Source organism: Phyllobates terribilis, unplaced genomic scaffold, assembly GCF_046119375.1.
Source record: "Phyllobates terribilis strain yellow unplaced genomic scaffold, ASM4611937v1 Scaffold_3__8_contigs__length_932513732, whole genome shotgun sequence".
NCBI lineage: Eukaryota > Metazoa > Chordata > Amphibia > Anura > Dendrobatidae > Phyllobates > Phyllobates terribilis.
In genome coordinates, this window is record NW_027362763.1 from 142,666,236 (window position 1) to 142,688,557 (window position 22,322).

The 22,322-nt window shown below is 43.2% G+C and overlaps 1 protein-coding gene across 4 annotated transcripts in view; it reads left to right on the forward strand.

Annotated features, from left to right (window-relative positions):
* The window catches only part of KIDINS220 (kinase D interacting substrate 220), a 160,292-nt gene that overhangs the window by 61,205 nt on the left and 76,765 nt on the right, over positions 1–22,322 (forward strand). For all 4 annotated transcript variants that reach the window (XM_073674186.1, XM_073674187.1, XM_073674188.1 and 1 more), the window contains 9 exons: positions 362–541; positions 2,434–2,599; positions 5,622–5,773; positions 6,426–6,715; positions 7,860–8,000; positions 11,820–12,063; positions 13,879–13,967; positions 15,931–16,075; positions 19,382–19,544. In XM_073674186.1, the coding sequence (XP_073530287.1) occupies positions 362–541; positions 2,434–2,599; positions 5,622–5,773; positions 6,426–6,715; positions 7,860–8,000; positions 11,820–12,063; positions 13,879–13,967; positions 15,931–16,075; positions 19,382–19,544 (1,570 nt within the window). The remainder of the gene's footprint in view (positions 1–361; positions 542–2,433; positions 2,600–5,621; positions 5,774–6,425; positions 6,716–7,859; positions 8,001–11,819; positions 12,064–13,878; positions 13,968–15,930; positions 16,076–19,381; positions 19,545–22,322) is intronic.

Sequence of the window (22,322 nt, forward strand, 5' to 3'; positions counted from 1 at the left end):
GAAGAATTGGACATATTGAATTTTAATGCCTGATCCTTTCATTATCTCTGGAATTAAGCTGCTACCACATGTGCCTATCAGCGGATTACTCACCTGTCCCCATGCAGAACGCACTCATGCTCAGCCTAACACAACATGCGAGTCCATGGAGAGGTTGGGAGGGATAATAGTTGGCCGACGGCTATCTGATGCACGTGGCCACCTTTTTTTTAGATGGGAAGGAGGTTTAAAATACATGAAGACAATGGTAACAATGCCAATAACTAGGTGTAGCTATAATTCGGCATTGATTTACCATTGCTCTTGTTCCCGTGTCTTTTGTATATTTTTTTCATCTATGTTTTTGTCCTCCTTTCTGCAGATGAGATGAAGACCTTCGCTGGCCAGCAGATCGAGCCGCTCTTCCAGTTCTCCTGGCTTATTGTGTTCCTCATTCTTCTGATGTGCAGCACTATCGGCCTCCTTCTGTCCTTCACGGTGGATGCCAAGCTGGGGATTTCTGTGGCGCTCAGTTTACTCGCCATCCTCTACATATTCTTTAGTAAGTAAAATTTATTGTGAAGTCAAAGCAAATTGCCATGGTATAATGCTCAAAATACGTAATAGATTGAGGAAACGCATCGTCAGCACTTACCCTTTTACGTGTAATTGGAACGGAGCACAATATTTGGAGAGGTCCTTTCACCACTCCTGATGTATCTGGTTTACCCGTGAAAAAAAATGCAGGAATATTTTTTCTTATAGTTCACAATTTTTCTTTTCTGGTATCAACAGCCAAGATTGGACAGTAACTAGGTAAAAACACACTTCCCACTGGTAGCATTTAGTGGCCAATATATACTTACATTTTCTGGAGGAATAAAAGTGGATAGATGTAATGCAGAAGTCTGAGAAAATAAGGAAATCTATTGTTCGGAAAACTTATAGTACTGCAAAGTCCAGGAGGAAGCAAAAAATGTGCTAAAAGGTATCCTAAAAAAATCACTTTTGTTACAAAAATATTAAAATGCTGCAAAATCCATCCAACGCCATAAGGAAAAAGCCGATGCGTTTCAGACACAATCCTTAGACATTGCTTATAAGAGAATGACTAAAGACTGTCTGAAACGCATCTGCTTTTTCTTTATGGCGTTGGATGGATTTTTCTGGATTTTCATATTTTTGTAATAAAGATGAATTTTTTAGGATTTCTTTTTGCTGGATTTTTTGCTTCCCCCTCAATCTTGCAGTGCTAAGAGTTTTCCGTGCAATTGGTTTCCTTATTCTGCAGATGAACTGACTTTCCCTTTCTTCCTGATTCTAAGAAAACATGCTATGGGATTGACGTTTCATAGGGAATATAGTTAGTTAGTTGTGCAGCACGGTGGCTCAGTGTTTAGCACTGTTGCTTTATAGTGCTGGGGTCCCGGGATCAAATCCCACCAAAGACAACATCTGCAAGGAGTTTGTATGTTCTGTCCGTATTTGCATGGGTTTCCTCCAGGGTCTCTGGTTTCCTCCCACATTCCAAAGACATACTGATAGGGAATCTAGATTGTGAGCCCCAATGGGGACAGTGCCAATAATGTCTGTAAAGTGCTGCGGAATATGATGACACTATATAAGCAAAGCATAATAAAAAAAAATATATAAAATTAGTTAACTAAACGAACATGTCAGGAAAAAGTGTGATCTATTAGGTTCTGACTTACTAAATGTGGACATCACCTTTTAAAAGTTCTTGTCTTGAAATAAATCTCTCCAGCTGGGAAGGCAGAGGTGGCCATGTAGAGTTCTGTAGCTCTCGCCATTCACTTCTATAGGAAACGGGGCCTCATTTTCAAGACGGGTGGATATGTCATGAATATTTGAGCTGGAATTGCCCCTTTAAATAAGTTGTCCTCTTGTTTTCCATTGATGCCCTATCCATAGGATAGGGCATCAATGTTTGATCGGCTGGGGTCCTGCACCCGACACCCTCACTGATCATCTGTTATTGGCGGCGGCCACCAGCCGGGAGTGCTTGCGGTGCTTGGCTGCTTAGCTGTGTAGTGACCGCCGCGGGGTATTGTACATCTGCCTAGCATTGAATTGAATAGGAGGCGGATGTGTAGTACCCTGCGGTGGCCACTACAGCTAGACTTCCAAGCACCGCAAGTAAGTACTTCAGGCCGCCGCTGATAACAGCTGATCGGCGGGGGTGCTGGGTGCGGGACCCCGGCCGATCAAACATTGATGTCCTATCCTTCGGATAGGGCATTAATGAAAAAGTAGCGGAAAACCTCTTTAAGTTAGATTGTTTGTCCACTGTCAGTCTAGTTCTTGGAGGTATATCATTTAACCAGGATTTTTTTTTTTGCTCACCAGAAAAATATCATGGCGAACATGAACTGTGAGAGTATGAAATATAGAATAATGAGTCCTTGTGTTGAAAACTACTTTTTCCGTTTACAGCTGTGGTGTATTTTGGTGGACGACGGGAAGGAGAGAATTGGAACTGGGCCTGGGTGCTGAGTACAAGGCTGGCCCGACATATCGGCTACCTGGAATTGCTATTGAAACTGATGTTTGTGAATCCTCCTGAGCTCCCAGAGCAGACCACCAAGGCATTGCCTGTAAGGTGAGGCTTTTGAAAGAAAAAAAAGAACCTGAGGGATACGCATTTTTTTTTTAAATAAATGTATTTTTATCAATTTTCCTATTTGGAATGGGCAGTCAATAACATAAATTCTATATTTAATCTATAGGAGCGTGCCAACACTTGTAAGCAGCTATATTACCCTAATTTAAAGAAAAATAATGACCTCAATAGAAAAAAAGATCATCTGGCTCATTTTGATCATGATGCACGAATTGCTTTAGGTTAATCAACCATCACCTCTCCACCTCTGATTTGCTGTTTTGTATCATTGATCTCTTAGTAACAAGCAGAAAACAGAGCTCAGACCTGCTTACGTCTGCTGTGTTGTGCCCACTTATTACAAATTCCATTGAACAGGTAGAGTAGATTGCAGGACAATCGAGCTCTGCTGGAAACCAGCTAACATCAATAATATAATCCATTGTGCAGGCAGAGTAGATCTCAGGACAATCGAGCGCTGCTGGAAACCAGCTAACAGATCAATGATTTAATCCATTGTGCAGGCAGAGTAGATCGCAGGACAGTCGAGCTCTGGTGGAAACCTGCAAACAGATCAATGATCTACTCTGCCTGCACAATAGATTATATTGCAGGACAGTCTAGTTCTGCTGGAAATCAGCCAACAGATCAATGATATAAAATCACACATACTGCTATGTTGATGTAGATGACAGAAGATAAAATTGGCTGATGGACTGTACTGTACAGGACCATAAGGTTCACAGGAGAATTGAGTGTATTCTGAACATAGATTCACATGGTGCCATTTTACAAATTCATCGGTCAACTGGCCTTCTGCACAACTAAATTATGAATTCAGAGAGGTGGGGCTAGTCATAGGAGAGGGAGTGAGTGGACTGCAAGTACTTAGGAGAAGCAAGGTGCTGCTGGTAAATCTAGTTTTATCAGTATGAGAATAAAGCTTGGGCTGTACTATGACTTTTTGAATTACTACTGATTGATTTTACAACACGGACAGCCCCTTCTCAATCACTATATGTCTATCCTCCATGTCAGGAACTCCACAGTGACGACATCGGGGAAATCAAGCAGTATCTCACGGTGCCATCACTGTGTCACGGATTTCATCCGGAATTATGAGCACACGATCCAGACTACTCACTCCTTACGTATCGGCAAGCGACAGTGAGCGTATGACTTGTCACCTCGGGATTCCAACGCATGGAATATGTGTTTACGCCCTCCGTACGGTCACTGTCAGCTTCATGATAGCCCGATTATTAATATTATTCGCTGCCACCACCGTCCAGCTTTGAAATATAATCCAGGCCTGGGCGGACGGACGCTTGCGTACTGGTAGCGTATGGCTTCGGGGGAGGGAACAATTACAGGACAAAAGAAACAGAACTGTTAAACTTTATATTTAATCCAAAAGGGAGGCAGTGTTTAGGAAAAATATATACAAGGATTTTATAAAGGAGACATTAAAATAAATAAGCAGTTGCACAAAATAATAAAGATTAAAGGAGGAAACTTGCTATACGATTGCTGACGACAATTCAATATAGGTGGAGGATCGGCTCCCCGATCTGATTAGACTGTTATCGAACAGCATCTGTTGCTTATAGTCCTTATATCCCTCTGGCAATGAATGAATATCCGACCTCAGCAGACTATTTTATGCTGAAGATTGAGATCTGCCCACACCACCCTCCATGCCGACATCATGTGGGCTCCTGCTCCACCCTTCATGTTTGTATTAAAAATCTGTTTTTTGGGATAACTTATCATTGATTGATCCCAGAAGCCCAAAAGTGGTACCATAATTTCTATTATGATTTTACCTTCATTTAGAGACCACACATCGTGCTGTTGCAGTCTGCTCTTTTGGTGCTTTTGCTCTACAGCCCAACGGAGGGGTTTTCAGCTACGAAAGAATGAGTATATCGCTCCTCGGTTGACCCTGCCACTAAAAATATAGGTCCCATTATGATCAGAATTATGGAACTTCAGTTATTTCATATTTCATATCGGTGCCGTCGAGACTAGAGGTTTCCCTCTGAAGCTCGGGAAGCAAGCTCCAACAGCTACACGCAAAGTACTGCAGGCCTGCGTCTAATCACCCCCTGCGTCTGCCAGGGAGAAAGATGCTCGCATTTCAATTAGGTTGGTGACACCTATCTTGCCAGCATTTGTGTACAAGGCCTTACTCATGAGTGTGCTACTTGGGGTTTGTGCTGAGATCTACACGGAGATAGCTTTTGTACTGAGAAGTGGTTGATTGCTAACTCTTGTCTTGGGACAAAAGGTGGAAGGGAGGGGTGAGGGGGCTTCAGGGAAAGAAAGAAAGAATATGTTCAATATTTCTCAATATTTCCCTGACCCTCCATGTAAAATAATGTCACCTATACTCTCCGGTGCTGGCGCTGTTCCTGCAGTGTCGGCATTGGCTCTCCCGGGGGCTCGCGTGATATTACGTTATGTGATCCTGCTTCACTGTCCCCTCCTTTGGACGTAACTTGATATCCAGAGGAAGTCAGAGCTGCGGCTGCTCTCTCCTTTCTTCCAGATGTTTGATTTGCCGAAACACGTGACGTAACATATCCGTTTAGGGAAGAAAAGCTCTGCCTTTTATCTCTGGCAAGCAAGATTAGGTTCATGCTTATCTTTACCTTTTTGATCTGCAACTTTTTGAAAAACTGATAACCATTAATTTGCCTTAGGACCTTTGCACATTTTTTGGAAGATCAAATCAACATGAGCACTGGATCCTTGGCACACAGGAGAGGGCAAACATTTTAATAAAAAAAAAAGTATGAATTGTTAACCAGACCTCCCATACAACATGGCAATGGGAGAACCTTAGGGTGCCCCCAGATGAGATGGCCAGCGACCAAACCCCCGTTCAGCCAACTACCCCAGACACATCAGCTCTACCATTCATGTTTATAGTCAGGAGAGGCAGCCGGATATGTCTTCTGATCAGTTTCAGGATTGCCATTTTCCGCTTTTCTTTATGCTCTGATGTTCCCTTCTTCAGGTTCCTGTTTACGGACTACAGTCGATTATCCAGTGTTGGGGGAGAGACGTCTATGGCAGAAATGATCGCCACGCTGTCTGACGCATGCGAGAGAGAGTTTGGTTTTCTAGCAACTCGACTCTTCAGGGTGTTCAAAACTGAAGAAACACAAGGTACTTGTTCACTTGCTGCTCTTTTTCTATTTCCTCTGGTGCCAGAAAGTAGACGTCACCTCCGGCTTTGTAGAACGTCTATAGATATAACAGTATAGAGATGTAATTTGCTGAGAATGTTGAACGATGTTGCAAGTAATTAACTTTTTTTTTATATAGAATTCTGATTTTTGACTTTCATTATCGACTATTCTGATCCAGAGCTGCAACCATAATTCTCCTGAGGTCTTGCAGTGTCTGTACAGAATATGATCTGATGATTCAGATATACACTTTTTCTTAACACATAGGCATTCTACAATCTTATGTAGGAGAAAGCTGTCCCAGAATAATTGCCAGGGCAGGCAGAACGTTTATTGCAGTATTTTGTGTTGGCACATTGCCTCCTATGTGCACAAAATACTGCAAATGTCACAGAAGGTAATTTCCCCTTTAATTTTCATTGCGGCACTCGGTATTGGGTCAGTATGACAATGTGGCCCTTGGACTAAAAAAGATTGTGTACATTTGGCTTAAAGTGATGTAATAGCAGGGCTATACCTTCGGGGTCTTGATATTTTTTTTCCGACTGCCCTATATTACTTTCTATGTATGGAAACATTGCAGGTATTGTTTGCGGGGAGACAAGCTCTATAACCTTTTTTTCCTCTAGGCAAAAAGAAATGGAAGAAAACGTGCTGCCTCCCATCATTTGTGATCTTTATCTTTATAATGGCATGCATCTTTGCCGGAGTGATCTTGCTGGCCATGTTCAAAGTAGATCGTGAGAATATGACGGTGAACTCTATCCTCATAGCCGTGGCCTGTGTGGTCGGCTTGGTGTTAATCCTGAACTGTCTCACGTGGTGGCAGGTGATGGACTCCATCCTGAACTCCCAGAGGAAGCGTCTTCATAGCGCAGCCTCCAGGTTGCACAGGCTGAAGAGCGAGGGGTTCATGAAGGTGAGTGCCAGTATAACTATGGGTATTATGTTGATGCTGCAAGCTTGAGAGCACAAGGTGGTGTAATGAAGATGTTTATCAGAGATGATCAAACAGACTTGCATGGCCCTGGTCTGGTGGCCACATCGTCCTGACAAAGTCCTATGAGACTTCTCCTACATGCCAAAATTTCCCCCATACCTCTTCCGATTACTAAGCCCAGTGCATAATCATCGTCATCATTGCAACTCAACAAATTTGGGTCTGCAGAAGATGCGCCAAGAATGTTGGCAGGTAGGTAGAGGTTTGCAAAGCTCTGGTCTGGTGGCCACAGATTACCGACGTAACCACTGGACCACAGGGTCCTGCAAGGCTTAGTGCCCACGATGCAGAAATGAAGCAGAAATTTTCCTGAGCATTTCTGCATCTCCTTGGCAGAAAAACGCATGCGGTTTTTACATGCGTTTTTGACACGTATTTGACGCGTATTTGCCATGCGTTTTTCCAATGCATTGTATAGGCAAATACGCATGCAGAAACGCACAAGAATTGGTCATGTCCGTATTTTTTCTGCGAGTAGAATTTGCGCAGAAAAAATACGGACTATGTGCACAGAACTTGCAGAATGTGGGATAAGGTATGCAATACGTTTCTGGAGCGTTTACGTGCTGCAAATACGCACCAAAAAACGCATCAAATACGCATCGTGGGCACACAGCCCAAGTCTTTTTGATCATCTTTAAAGGGCTTATCCAGTCACAAACCGCTCCTGTCGGATATTCTGCGGCTTTCACTGACCTCACATCGACAGAGCAGCAGCTTTTATTCAGCTCTGCTCTGTATTGGACGTGACTGCCCACGTCATGCTCGTTGACAGCCTGCCTAACTGCGGGGAGCCGGCTGTCAATCATCATGACATCAGCAGTCACGTCACGTCAATAGATCAACCCGGAACAGGAAGAGCTGCTCTGTAGACGTGAAGTGGCCGAATTGTTGGCTTTCCTGGTCCTCATTGCAGACATTAAATAGCGTGGAGTCCTCAACCATTTATAAGAAGTGGGGTCGGGTGATCCTTTTTCATTAGACACATTGTATATTGGCCTACAGCTTCTGTGCCTTTCTCCTTTGTATAAACCGCTTATCCCTATTACAATATTTCCTGCAGGTTTTGAAATGGGAGGTAGAACTCATGGCGAAAATGGCAAAGACCATCGACAGCTTTACCCAGAACCAGACGAGGCTGGTGGTGATCATTGATGGTCTGGACGCCTGCGAGCAGGACAAGGTCCTCCATATGCTGGACACGGTATGTACGGCCTTGTTATTACATGTGTACAGTCACTTATCCCCGGTACTCCGCACTCACAGCTTCCTCAGGTGTTTACTCAAATATACAGGAACATAGCAAGAACCATAGGACCAGATCTTCTGGATCTATGACCGGGGTACTGCCGGTATTATTTGGGCAGGTTCAGTTTCCATGGTTTCTCTCTTTTTTTTGTCCTACATTTTAATAAATAGCTTGCGACAGACATCAGAGGTAGTTACTAAGGGATTCTGCATTTTTAGTTTTTACTTATTTGACCAGATAGAGTCTAAATTATAAAATGGAAAATATAAGGTTATGAAGGTATCAGGATCGCTTCTGCCATGACATTGGATCAGAACCTTGCCTCAGGCGGCGACAGTCGGAGGCGTCTTTCAGGCAGCAGCACTGATGCACAATAGTTCAGCCAATCATCAATACTAGAATCACTGACTCTGTAGTATTAGTTGGGAGTGCTGATTGGTAGGAAAGTGATGGGCGCTTCAACAATTCTCTCACAGAGAAGTGCTCAGAAGTAAAGAAATAGCCGTGGGCACAGGGAGCAGGGGCAGCGGTGTAGTGCAGAGTCTGCGGAGGACATCTGGGCTGCAGAACCTGGTTGTATGATCTCTCTGAAAAGGTCAGATGATGACGTGTGACCTGTCCTACTGCCGTCTGAAACAGTGTGTGGGGGTGAGGGGTTGATGAAGGAGTTTCAAGGATCTTACTTGTGACAACTTAAAGGGAACCTGTCACCCCAGAAAATGCCATTTACTTGCAGATATAGTGTTGATTTGCTAGTAAATAGCATAACAAGGCTGCTCGGTCGTTTTACTGAAAGTGCGGCTACTGGGAGAAAATGAACTTATTTCCTCCCTGGAGCCTCTGCCTTTCCTTCATGGGGCGTCCACGGAGCAGCTACAGTTGCCGCTCACAACACCGCTCACTGTATGAGTGGCGGCTGTGAGCATTCCCCAGCACTTTGATTGACAGCCAGTCCTCCAGAGATGCGCTGCAGAGTTTCAATTTCCATTTTCTCTGTCCTTACCCGCCTGTGAGGATCTCCAAGCAACAGGGCCGAACGGGAGATATAGGGGTCTTTGTGGCCACCATACTGTATATAGAGGGCTGTGGTGGCCATCATTATGTATGTAGGGGGCTGGGGGGGTTGCAGTACACTAGGCATCACAATGCAACACCTTTTACTTGTATGGCACCGTGATGTAGCAGCTATACAAAGTCAACCTTGGCTATGTGTCCATGTCGTGCTATGTAGCCCCAGCCTAAATTTAACTCTGTGGCCCCATGCCATAACAGAATTTTTCTATGTGGGCCCAGGACCCCATTGTAGTTTAAGACCCTTGGGATATGGGATACGTTTCTGAACGCTGGGTCCCCACAAACCAGTAGAAACGACTATAGTGAGTAGTGTAAAGGGAATCTGTCACCAGGTTTTTGCTACCCCATCTGAGAGCAGCATAATGTAGGGGCAGTGACCCTGATTCCAGTGATGTGTCACTTGCTGGGCTGATTGTTGCAGCTTTGATAAAATCACAGTTTTCTCTGCCGCAGATCTAACAGTTCACTGAATGCTGAGCTGTGTGTAACCCCGCCCACACCACTGATTGGCTGATTTCTGCCTATGCTCAGTGTACGGAGATAGCTACCAATCAGTGGTGGGGGCGGGGTTACAAAGAAGGATGACTAAATGGAATGAGACAACCTGAGATAATCTCCTGCTGATAAAACACTGATTTTATTGAAACTACACTAAGCAGCCCGGTAAGTGACTCATCACTGGAATCAGGGTGTCTACCCCTACATCATACTGATCTTAGATTAAATGGCAAAAACCCGCTGACAGATTCCTTTCAAATGGAGCAGTGGTCGGGCATTCGAAGCCCCTCAATTCATACTTTTATGGGCCTGACGGAGACAGCGGAGTACAGCTCTCAACAGTTTCCATCAGCCACATAGACAATGAATGGAGAAATGTGCGCCCTCCTCATCCGCACCCTCGCTCTAGTGATCCTTTGGAGTTCCAGCTGCCAATTTGAAATATCCCAGGTTAAATTCCTTTAGAAAATGCCTGAATTCATGGTCACTTCTTCCCCCACAAAAAAAAGGAAAGAAAATTGGAATAAAAAGTTATCAAAATAGTACCAATAAAAATTACAGCTCCTCCTGCAAAAAAAAATCAACCCCCTACTCATTTCCTTGGATGGAAAAAAAAAACAATGTAATGAATCTCAGACGATGGCGAAACAAAGCTAGAATGAGATTACAAAAGACTTTTTTGAGACGTAGTAAAACTTGACATAAGAACAGAAACATAAATTTGGTATTTACACAATTGTACTGACAAACAGAATAGAGTTAAAATTCAGAAGTGGCGGGAAAACGCGTATTGGCCACCAGTGTATAAATCTACAGACCTGAAAAGATACATGCTCCTCATAAGAATAGTATAGAAGCACTTAAAGGGGTTGTGTGAGGCTGAACAATTGATGACCTATTGGTATAGGTGATCAGTATCAGTTGATGGGGGCTGACACTCGGCAATCACCATTGATCAGCTGAAATTGTGGGGGAGGGGATACACAATAGCCCTGTACATTGCTTAGTGGCCTCTGCCGAGTAATGCATCGTATCTTCTATTCTCTTAAGGGGGGATAAAATGCAGTAACCGGCAATGACCACTCAGCAATGTATGAAGCTGCTGTGTTTCGCTGCATAAATTGCTTACATCTGGCTGTACTTATGCAGCTGATGGGTGGGGAGTGGCTGGTGTTATACCTCCACCGATCTCATTGTTTAGTCTGAGATAAGTCCTTTTAATTATTTATTAATCACACACAAAAAGGCATATAATTAAATCCCTGCAGGCATATGTATACTGACGTATCGCCGTCACAGCAACTTCATCAGGGGATTCCTTATGTAACTGTGCTAAATACTGTATGTTACACCGAATATGATTAATTGAACAAAGATATCCGTAAAACATGTTCAAAAATGTATATTAAACCATTTTGTATATTTGAGAAATCCAGCTTTTTCTGCAAAATAACACATTTTAGGTACCCAGTGATTGCCCTGAATTGTTGCTGCGAACAGTATTGTCTCTTAATTACAGGCTGTACATCCCAGCTCGTCGCTGGTGCTGGATACATCATATAACCGTGGTTTTATGCCCATAATTAACAGCATTGGAAGTTCTGCAAACGATCTACATGACTATTAATTCTGTAACGATGGCCGATTGCTGGGTATTTTACAACCAGCCTGTGAGTTTATGCCCAGAGGGCTGTCGTAGAGAGAGCGCCATCGCCCCTCGCCAATTCTCCAGCCCAGATATATGATAAAAAATCGCCTTCTTACATGTTGCATCGCTGCAAATCCTGACCGTCCTACCGTGGTCAGCGCCGCCTGCTGGAGAATTACAAATGTGCAATTAAAATCCAATTTATTTCCAGGACCACTCGTTTTATTTCATGTGATTTATGCAAATTGCTGCCATTACTCGAATGGCTCATTAATGAACAAATAAAACAAGGTCTGCCATTTGTCTTTGTGTCAGTCTAACAATAAATGTATGACATGTAATTTTCTTATTACAGCCTCCGTTATTAACCTATGGTAATGTGTTTACTGAAATCGAGAGGGAGAACATATTATTTTTGTCCTGCTTCATTATAAAATTCGCAGACAGATTGTCACTGAGAATAATTAGCCAGAAAAATAATCAGCAAAAGGGTGAAGAGAGCTAATTCATTTTCTGATTTGCTTTTTTTTTTTTTGTTTTACATTTTTTTTTAGGTGCGGATTTTATTTTCAAAGGGTCCTTTCATCGCCATCTTTGCTAGTGACCCACACATTATTATCAAGGCAATTAACCAGAATCTTAATAGCGTTCTGAGAGATTCTAACATTAATGGCCATGATTACATGCGTAATATAGTGCACCTTCCAGTCTTCCTGAACAGCCGCGGACTAAGCAGCGCCAAAAAGATGTGTGTGACATCAACGACCAACGGCGATGTTCCCGGGGTAGATAATGCAGGTGGGTAAGATTTATAAACGAGGATGGACCTTTGGGTTATGTGCACTTAGTGCGGATTTTCAGTCTGGATATTCCAGGCAAAAAGTCTACATTATAGAAATCTGCCCCCTGCAATGCAAAAGTGCAGCATTTATGCATCTACATTCATGGTGGTTATGAATCATAATGACTAACCCTTAAAAATGACCTGTCACTGGCTCAAAAAAATAGACTTAAATTCCTTCTAAAAATCCCCGTGCTCCCCTGATTCTGCTGCTTTTTTCCGTTTTGCACTGCATCGCTCCATTGCAGAGATATTCACATTTGATGCTTTCGGGGAGCAGTATGTGAAATCTCCGCTTGTAGGGTGCTTCTTCAGAGTGTTATCTGGGGGCATGCGCTTTCACTCCTCCCTCCCAGACACTGCCAATCGCCACTTGGCAATGTCTGAGACTGCTAGTTATGTGATTGGCAGCATCTGGGAGGGTGGGGTGAAACTACACGCCCCCAGAGAAGACTCTGAAGAAACGCCCAGTTACACTACAAGCGGAGATCTCACATACTGCTCTCCAAAACATCAAATGTAAATAACTCTGCTGTAGAGCGACGCAGCTCAAAACTAAAAAAAGCGGCAGAATCGGGGGAGCTCGGGGATCTTTTTTTTTTTTTTTTTTTTTTTTTTTTTTACAAGGTATTTATCTAAAATTTGAGCAGGTGATAGATCCTCTTTAAGCTCTGAAAAATGCCAACGTACTTTCTTTATGAATTTCGAGAGTTTTCAACATCTTCTTTTGCTGTCATTCTGTTGCACTTTTCAATGTTTACTTGCTTTCAATAAAAATTTGTCCTGGTGATGCGATGGACACAAAGGTGCAGGGCTCTATCCAGACAGGACTGTACTACAACGATTCACCCACCCGTGATCAGGACAGATTTGTTATACATGGGATTAAATCATGAAGGTTCTTATTGAATGACAGCAAGCAGAGATCTTGAAAACAGAGAAATTAATGTAGAACAAATATTGCAACATGGCGCAACTTACAAATTTTCAGTCATTCTGTAGGTTTGTTGGAACAAATTCCTTATAACTTGGATTTATTCATAGAAATCCCCATTTTTTCTATGGAGGGCAGTGGATTGCAATTCTATGCATAAGACAGCAAATAGTCAGAGGGAAACTAGTACATCACCGATAAGGACCGCCTACTGGACTCCTAAGCACAGAAAGAGAGGGTCTTTAAGTGAATAAATACAAGTTACACAAAATATTTTTCTACAAGCCTATCTATCAGTCTACTTGGCTCATCCTGCTCTATAACATCAGACACCATGTTTAACGCTCATAAATGGTTTCATTTTAGGCCTTTTAAGTTAAAGGGGTTGGCTTATAAACAACATTGATCACCTAAGTATATAGTGATCACATAAATCGGGGTAACAAAGTCCAATGTGTAAATGGGGAAGTAATGAGCATGTGCGACCATTCTTTGTCTGTGTTAGTGGTGGTCGCACATGCTCACTACTGCTCCATTCACAATGGGGAGTTTTGGGATCAGCCAGACCCCGAGTAATCATATTTTTATCATCTATCCTGTGAAGATGGATCAATGTAACATATAATATGAATATATTTTTCTGATGATAAGAATAAAATCCCTTCTATCCACGCGAGTATTTTCGCAATTAGCAGTTCTGCATATGGAGCGTTCCTTGTGCGAAACAAACTAGTGAACTTAGAGGATCCTGAGACTTGTACGCTTATGTTTTTTTTTTTTTTTTTAGAAAAATGAGATTGTTACTCCTTTACACTCCTTTACTTTGTCCCCTCCATAGGAGGCCATGAAGATACGGATCGACGTGTCTCTCAGCACAGTCTCGCAGAGACTGCAAAACTTGGCAGCAAAACAGCCTTGAACAGACGGGTAAGAGGAAAAGTCTTAGAGATCGTGATGTGACATGTAGGGTTAATCTGGCATAGAAGCAAAGGATTTTTCGAGCAAAATTAAGGAAAAAAATGAATTTCTAGCTCCACTGGATGCTGGTTAAATAGAGAGCACGCACGCCTCGCTCATATTCCTGCAGAATTGGACAGTCGTCTTCGGTGCCTCACATTGCTTCTCCCCACATTTAGGGAATGTGGCTTTTAGCAAATGCTTGGTGGTCTTCTTCTTCGCCCAGTGGCCCCGCCATATAGATTATACCCTGGTGTACATGTCATATTCAGTAAATTCAGGGATCTGTCAACCTCACAAAACCTGACACTGGTGGGTACGCTGTGGTCGCAAAACCAGAGACTAATATTGGTAACAGATTTCAGCCTGTATCAAGTTCCTCTGGAAATACAGAGAGGAAAACCACCAGGATTCGGAAAAAGGAATGGCTTTGTAATATCCAAAATTTATCTTCAAGGGACTTCTTTCTAGTCACAAGTAGAAAGAAACCTTAAAGGGAAAGTCTAACCCCACTTTACTATTTATCTGGTTATGTAGGTCATAGAAAGACTTCTACATTGATACCTTTCTGCTTGTTGTCCGATGTATTATTTTGGAGAAAGTCTCAGTGTTATCATTCGTAAATAAGGCATTAGGTGCTTCATCCAACCCAGAGCACCTAATGGAAGTCTTCCTCGGCAGCTCACTTTCATCATTAGTGCCAACTCTCTATGCTGATAGATAGCTGTTGACAAGCGCTGGGCAGGAAACCTTCTGCCTGGTCACATCGGACTGGTGCCTGCGGGTGTGCAGTCGTGATGGGTTGCGTGTGTGCAGTAGCATGCTGAAGCAAGTGTCCTCAGGAGGGCAACTTACAGCGCAGGCGCTAGGATAGCGGCAGTCTGAACAGACACAACATTTCCTGCTATCAGTCAACAGAGGGAGGCAGGCACTAAGGATGTAAATGACATGGGGAGGCTGACTTTCGTTAGGTGCTCTTGGCTGGACAAAGCACCTATCGAAAGTCAGCCTCGCCAGCTCCTTTACATCCTTAGTGCCTGCCTCCCTCTGTTGATTGACGGCAGGATATGTTGTGCCTGCTCAGACTGCCGCTAACTTAGCTCCTATGCTGTAAGTTTCCCTTCTTAGGACACTTGCTTCTGCGTGATTCTACATATGCAAGCATCATTGCCTGACAGCACTGTTCAAGCGCAAAGCGATGTGAGCAGTCGTGGGATTTCCTGCACAACGCCCGTCATCAGCTGTCAATCAACCTAGGGAGACGGGCAGGCACTAAGGATGTAAATGAGCTGGGGAGGAAGACTTTCATTAGGTGCTCTGGGCAGGATGAAGCACCTAACATCTCAATTGCATATTGATACAATTGAGGATTTCTCTGGAATAACATAACAGACCGCAAATAGAAAAATATCAATGCGGGGGTTAAGCTTGCTGGCAAATTCCCAGAAAAATATCAATGCGGGGGTTAAGCTTGCTGGCAAATTCCCTTTAAAATATTCAGGCGAATGTGAACCTCTCAATACTATTTAAAGGGGTTCTCTTAAGATGCAGCTTCAGGAGCTCGCTGCTCCTTGCGTCCTGCCCTGCCAAAGGCGGTGCACTTCTGAAGATTGACAGTTCAGACCAGCGATATAGTCGCACCACTGGTCCAAACTGTGCTCTCTCCCAGGCTGCAGGCAGAGGCACCAGGGGGTAATGAAGCCCCCCGTATCAGCGTGGTGCTCGCAGACTGTAAAGCATAGGGCCTGCCTGCGCCGGATGCTCCTTGCTTTAGTAACTCGCCGGGCTGGGGCTGCAGAGCAGCATTCAGTAAATTATAAAATTAAAAACGCGTCGGCTCTTGGGAACAGTGAGGATATTTCATTAAGGGAAAATTTCAAAGTGCTGTAATTTTACCCATTCATGAACTGGAGACTTTGCGTTCCTTCTCCAGGATACGTATAGAAGGCGGCAGATGCAGCGCACGATCACCCGTCAAATGTCGTTTGATCTCACCAAGCTGCTGGTGACAGAAGACTGGTTCAGTGACATCAGTCCTCAGACCATGAGAAGATTGCTGAATATTGTCTCAGTAACAGGTAATAGAGTTGGTGACAAACATGAAGCGCTAAAGATGGCCATACAGCTCCTCCCAGCTCCCACGCATGTATGCTCCTCTCGGCCGAGTGTGCACGTGTTCTCAGTGGGGAGAGGGGAACAAGCCTCTGCCAGATATGTCTGGCTGCGCCTTATTTACTATGCGAACCGAAGAATCGGTCATGTTGAAATCTAATTCACATAATTCTGAGTCGGGACCTCCCATACACACTGGATTGTCTTCAGTGCCCCTTTTTTTGTTTACTTATAGGGAATCTGTCACCAGCTTTTTGCCAGCTAATCTGAGAATAGCCTAATGTAGAGGCATAGACCCTGATTCCAGTGATGTATCACTTACTGGGCTGCTTGCTGTAATTTTTAGAAAATCACTGTTTTATCAGCAGGAGATTATCACTAGAGGACTAGTAAACCTGCTGCCAGGTAGTCAAACCACGCCCTCACCACTAATTGGCTGCTTTCTACCTATGCACAGTGTACACAGAAAGCATCCAATCAGTGGTGTGGGCGGGGTTATACAGAGCTCAGCATTCAGAGAACTGCTAGATATGCAGCAGGGAAAACAGGGATTTTAGGAAAACTACAACACACTGCCCAGTAAGTGACAAATCGCTGGAATCGGGGTCTCTGCACCAAGAGTATACTGCTCTCAGATGGGGTAGCAAAAATCTGGTGACAGATTCCCTTTAATGCATGTATTTGGTGTGATAAATCATTTTTGGAATTGGGTTTCCTTGGAAATGTAAACCCTTTGGCTTTTGCAGGCTCTTTGTTTCGTACATTTTGATGTGGTCTGTGGTGATGAATCACCTGAGAGGAGCTCAGAAAAAGACAGATAAAAGAGTTACAAACTCCTCAGCAAGACTGAATTTTCATGAACTCATTTAGTAATAGACAGTGCAGCACAGAGACTATAGAAGGCGTTATAAAATGATTTTTAGCCTAAAATATATGTCAGTTATCATGTTCTTAACACTATATGTGCAGGTAAATAATGGTTTCCGAGATAACTAGTTCGCTTTAAAGGCAAAGGAGTTGGGAGGAATTGAAGCAATCAACACAGGGAGAGATTGGCTGCTCCTGCTGCAGCTTCTCACTTCAGGGCTGGAATCACAGCAACACCGCTCAATACTGCCGTAAATTGTCCTCCATGCTGCTGCTTGTTTCTGTGTACTACGTAGATAAAGAAGAGCAGGGATCCCTCATGTCTCTGCACTCTTTATGGGAGATGCTGTAGTACACTCCCTGACAGAAGTTATGTCGCTTATCCATGTTATGTATATAAAAGCTTATAACCGGACGTTAAATTCATCCACTGGTTTTATAAATTACTCTTTTGAAAGCTGAAACCCTCCCAAATTTGGTTTAGGTTAAGAAAATAAATTGGCATCAATTCTGAAATATTGATCATTTAATGAGCACAGAATGGTCAGATTTTGGCAAGACAAAAGTTTTGTCGCCTGGTCATATAATGCACCCAATCCTAGTTTACATCCTCACCAATGCTCAGTAAATGATCGGTTAATTAGTGGGTGTGTATAAAAAGAAACCCAGCACCCCAGACCTTCACTTGAACTGCAACTTGAGCTCTGACAACATGCCAAAAATCCACCCTGCGACCAAAGCCTTGATTATCAAGAGGCTGAAGACCAGATCCACTGCAGAGGTGGCTGGCACCTTTAATGTGTCTCAGCGTCAAGTACAAAGAATTAAAAAAAGATTTGAAGAGACTGGAGATGTGTTTGACAAGCCCAGGTCTGGCAGACCCCGCAAGACAACTGCTCAGGAGGAACGTTTGTTGGTTAGAAAATCCATAGCAAGCCCCTCTTCCACTGCAGCAGAGCTCCAACAGGCCTGGTCACCTCAAGCCCCTGTGTCAACTAGAACAGTTTGTAGGATTCTGTCTCGAAATGGCCTCCATGGTCGAATCAGTGCCCAGAAGCCAGCACTAAACAAAAGGCAAATAAACTGTGTGGCATTTACAAAGTCCCACAGCCTGCTAAACAGATGGCCGCTGGAAAAGTGGCAGAAGGTGGATTTCTCTGATGAATCTTCAGTGGAATTACACCACAGCCAGTGCAAATACTGCAGGAGACCTACTGGAGCCCATATGGATCCAAAATACACCCAGAAAACAGTTACATTTGGTGGTGGAAAGATCATGGTCTGGGTCTGGGGTTACATTCAGTATGGGGTGTGCAAAACATTTACAAGGTGGAAGGCAATATCAATAGAATAAAATATCAAGTAGTATTAGCTACCTCTTACATTCCAAATCATAAAAGGGTCAAATTCTGCAGCAGGATGGTGCTCCGTCTCATATATCCATCTCTACAACAAAGTTCCTCCAGGCAAAAAAGATCAATGTGCTCAAGGACTGGCCAGCCCAGTCACCAGACATGAACATCATTGAGCATGTTTGGGGTAGGATGAAAGAGGAAGCTTGGAAGACAAAGCCAAAGAATCTAGATGAACTCTGGGAGGCATGTAAGACTGCATTCTCTGCTATTCCTGATGACTTCATTAATAAATTGTATGAATCATTGTTGAACCGCATGGATGCTGTCCTTCAAGCTCATGGAAGTCACACAAAATATTAAATATGACTCTAATAGCACCACAACTTCATTCACCAATGTTATGCAACATATTTGTATTTTAAGATACTTATTTGTTTGAATATCACATTACTTTCTGTGGGCAACAAAGCTTTTGTCTTCCCAAAATCTGACCATTCTGTGTTCATGAAATGATCAATATTTCAGCATTGATGTCAATTTATTTTCTTAACCTAAACCAAATTTGGGAGGGTTTCAGCTTTCAAAAGAGTCATTTATAAAACCAATGGATGAATTTACCGTCCGGTTATAAGCTTTTATTTACATAACATGGATAAGCGACATAACTTCTGTCAGGGAGTGAAGCTCATTGAGCCTTTTACGGGGAAAACTGGTGCAACATGCAGGATAGAAGACATATAATGTAGTTATTCCACACACAGGGCAGCCTATCCTGAAAAGTTATACGCTGTAAACATTAATGACCATGGCAATGAACGCTTGCTAGGTGGCGGTCCGACAGATTGAAGGGAGAACCTTGTATATGTCGTCCATACAGGAACACATGCCTGTACTGCAGTGCCGAGCTACCTTACTATTCACAGCCACATTAAGGTGCAGGGTACCCCATAAGCAATGAAGGAACCTACTCTGATGTTTGTGTCGCTTGTTGTATATAGGGCATATTGGGACATGATTTTTTTTAATTTCTTTTTTCTATTTTTTTTGCAGGAAGGCTACTAAGAGCCAATCAGATCACTTTTAATTGGGATAGATTGGCTTCTTGGATCAACCTTACAGAGCAGTGGCCATACAGAACATCATGGCTGATCCTGTACCTGGAGGAGACGGAGGCTGTCCACGATCAAACCACACTCAAAACTATTTATGAGAGGTGGGTTTATCTTTTTATTGGACAGACTTAAAAATGTATATGAAACCTACACAGCCCAATGCAACCGATGATCAGGTCGGCTTCAGACGGTGACTTTCAGACCTGGACCTTTTTTTTTTCAATGGGGAAAATGCATAAATTTTAGTCTGACAGTCTACAAAACTGCAATATAATGTACACGGCCAGACACAGAGGAGGAGGAAGAAACTAAAAAGGTCATCATTCTGCTGTGCTGTTTTATTTACTTTTATCTCTATCCAAAAATACATATACAGTCATGAGAAAAAATAAGTACACCCTCTACCCTCTTTGTGTTCTACAGTTTTACATATCAAGATATAATACACTGCTCAAAAAAATAAAGGGTACACACAAATAACACATCCTAGATCTGAATGAATGAAATATTCTCATTGAATACTTTGTTCTGTACAAAGTTGAATGTGCTGACAACAAAATCACACAGAAATCATCAATGGAAATCAAATTTATTAACCACATGAGGTCTGGCATTGTCCTGCATTAGGAGGAACCCAGGGCCAACCGCACCAGCATATGGTCTCACAAGGGGTCTGAGGATCTCATCTCGGTACCTAATGGCAGTCAGGCTACCTCTGGCGAGCACATGGAGGGCTGTGCAGCCCACCAAAGAAATGCCACCCTACACCATTACTGACCCACTGCCAAACCGGTCATGCTGAAGGATGTTGCAGGCAGCAGATCGCTCTCCACGGCGTCTCCAGACTCTGTCATGTCTGTCACATGTGCTCAGTGTGAACCTGCTTTCATCTGTGAAGAGCACAGGGCGCCAGTGGCGACTTTGCCAATCCTGGTGTTCTGTGACAAATGCCAAGTGTCCTGCACGGTGTTGGGCTGTGAGCACAACCCCCATCTGTGGACGTCGGGCCCTCATACCACCCTCATGGAGTCAGTTTCTAACCATTTGTGCAGACACATGCACATTTGTGGCCTGCTGGAGGTCATTTTGCAGGGCTCTGGCAGTGATCCTCATGTTCCTTCTTGCACAAAGGCGGAGGTAGCGGTCCTGCTGCTGGGTTGTTGCCCTCCTGCAGCCCCCTCCACATCTCCTGGTGTACTGGCCTGTCTCCTGGTAGCGCCTCCAGCCTCTGGACACTACGCTGACAGACACAGCTAACTTTCTTGCCACAGCTCGCATTGATGTGCCATCCTGGATGAGCTGCACTACCTGAGCAACTTCTGTGGGTTGTAGAGTCCGTCTCATGCTACCACGAGTGTGAAAGCACAACCGACATTTAAAAGTGACCAAAACATCAGCCAGAAAGCATTGGTACTGAGATGTGGTCTGTGATCCCCACCTGCAGAACCACTCCTTTATTGAGGGTGTCTTGATAATTGCCAATAATTTCCACCTATTGTCTATTCCATTTGCACAACAGCATGTGAAATTGATTGTCAATCAGTGTTGCTTCCTAAGTGGACAGTTTGATTTCACAGAAGTTTGATTTACTTGGAGTTATATTCTGTTGTTTAAGTGTTCCCTTTATTTTTTTGAGCAGTGTGTAAAACCTCTTGTTCTTAGAAGGTCTTATAATTAGGTAAATCAACCTCAGATGGAGAGTAACACATGACAGATTACTCCATGTAATGATTACTTTACCAAAAAAACTAGAACAAAATATAGAAGCAATGGTAAAAATTAAGTACACCCCATAAATCGCCAGCCTGTAGAACCACATATCGCTACAATAACTTGAAGTCATGGCTGCATCTGGGAGGAAGGAGTAAAAGCTCACAACCCCAGAGAAAACTCTAAAGAAATACCCAGTTGGACGGCAAAGCAGAGATTTCACATAGCGTGCTCCAGAAGAAAGAAATGTGACTATCTCTGCAATGGAGCGATGCATTGCAACATGATTGATGCTGAAAAGACGCAAAACCTGGTTAAACACAAAAATAAAAAGCAATTATTTTTCTTAATTTTGCGCCAATTTGGTGAAAAAAATTGCAGCTAATACAGCAAGAAAAGGTGATTTCAAGAAATTGCAAACGATAAATCGGTCCATAGCCTTGTAGGGGATATAGCCCCTATAGAAATCGTATCTGTAGTGATCTAATCACTGCCTCCGTTCTACAGAAAGTGAAGTTTAATCAGATACAGTGGAGAAAATAAATATTCGATACACTGACAATTTTGCCACCTGCAAAGAATGGAGAGTCTGTAATTTTTATCGTAGGTACACTTCACCTGTGAGAGACAGAATCTAAAAAAAGTCCAGAAAATCACATTGTATGATTTTAACATAATTAATTTGCATTTTATTGCATGAAATAAGTATTTGATACAATAGAAAAACAGAACTTAATATTTGGTACAGAAACCATTGTTTGCAATTACAGAGGTCAGACGATTCCTGTAGTTCTTGACCAGGTTTGCACACACTGCAGCAGGGATTTTGGTCCACTCCTCCATACAGATCTTCTCCAGATCTTTCAGGTTTCGGGGCTGTCGCTGGGCAACATTGAGTTTCAGCTTCCTCCAAAGATTTTGTATTGGGCTCAGGTCTGGAGACTGGCTAGGCCACTCCAGGACTTTGAAATGCTTTTTACGGAGCCACTCCTTAGTTGCCTTGGCTGTGTGTTTCCAGTCATTGTCATACTGGAAGACCCAGCCACAACCCATCTTCAATGCTCTTACTGAGGGGAAGAGGTTGTTGGCCAAAATCTTACGATACATGACCCCATCCATCCTCCCTTCAATACTGTGCAGTCGTCCTGTCCCCTTTGCAGAAAAGCACC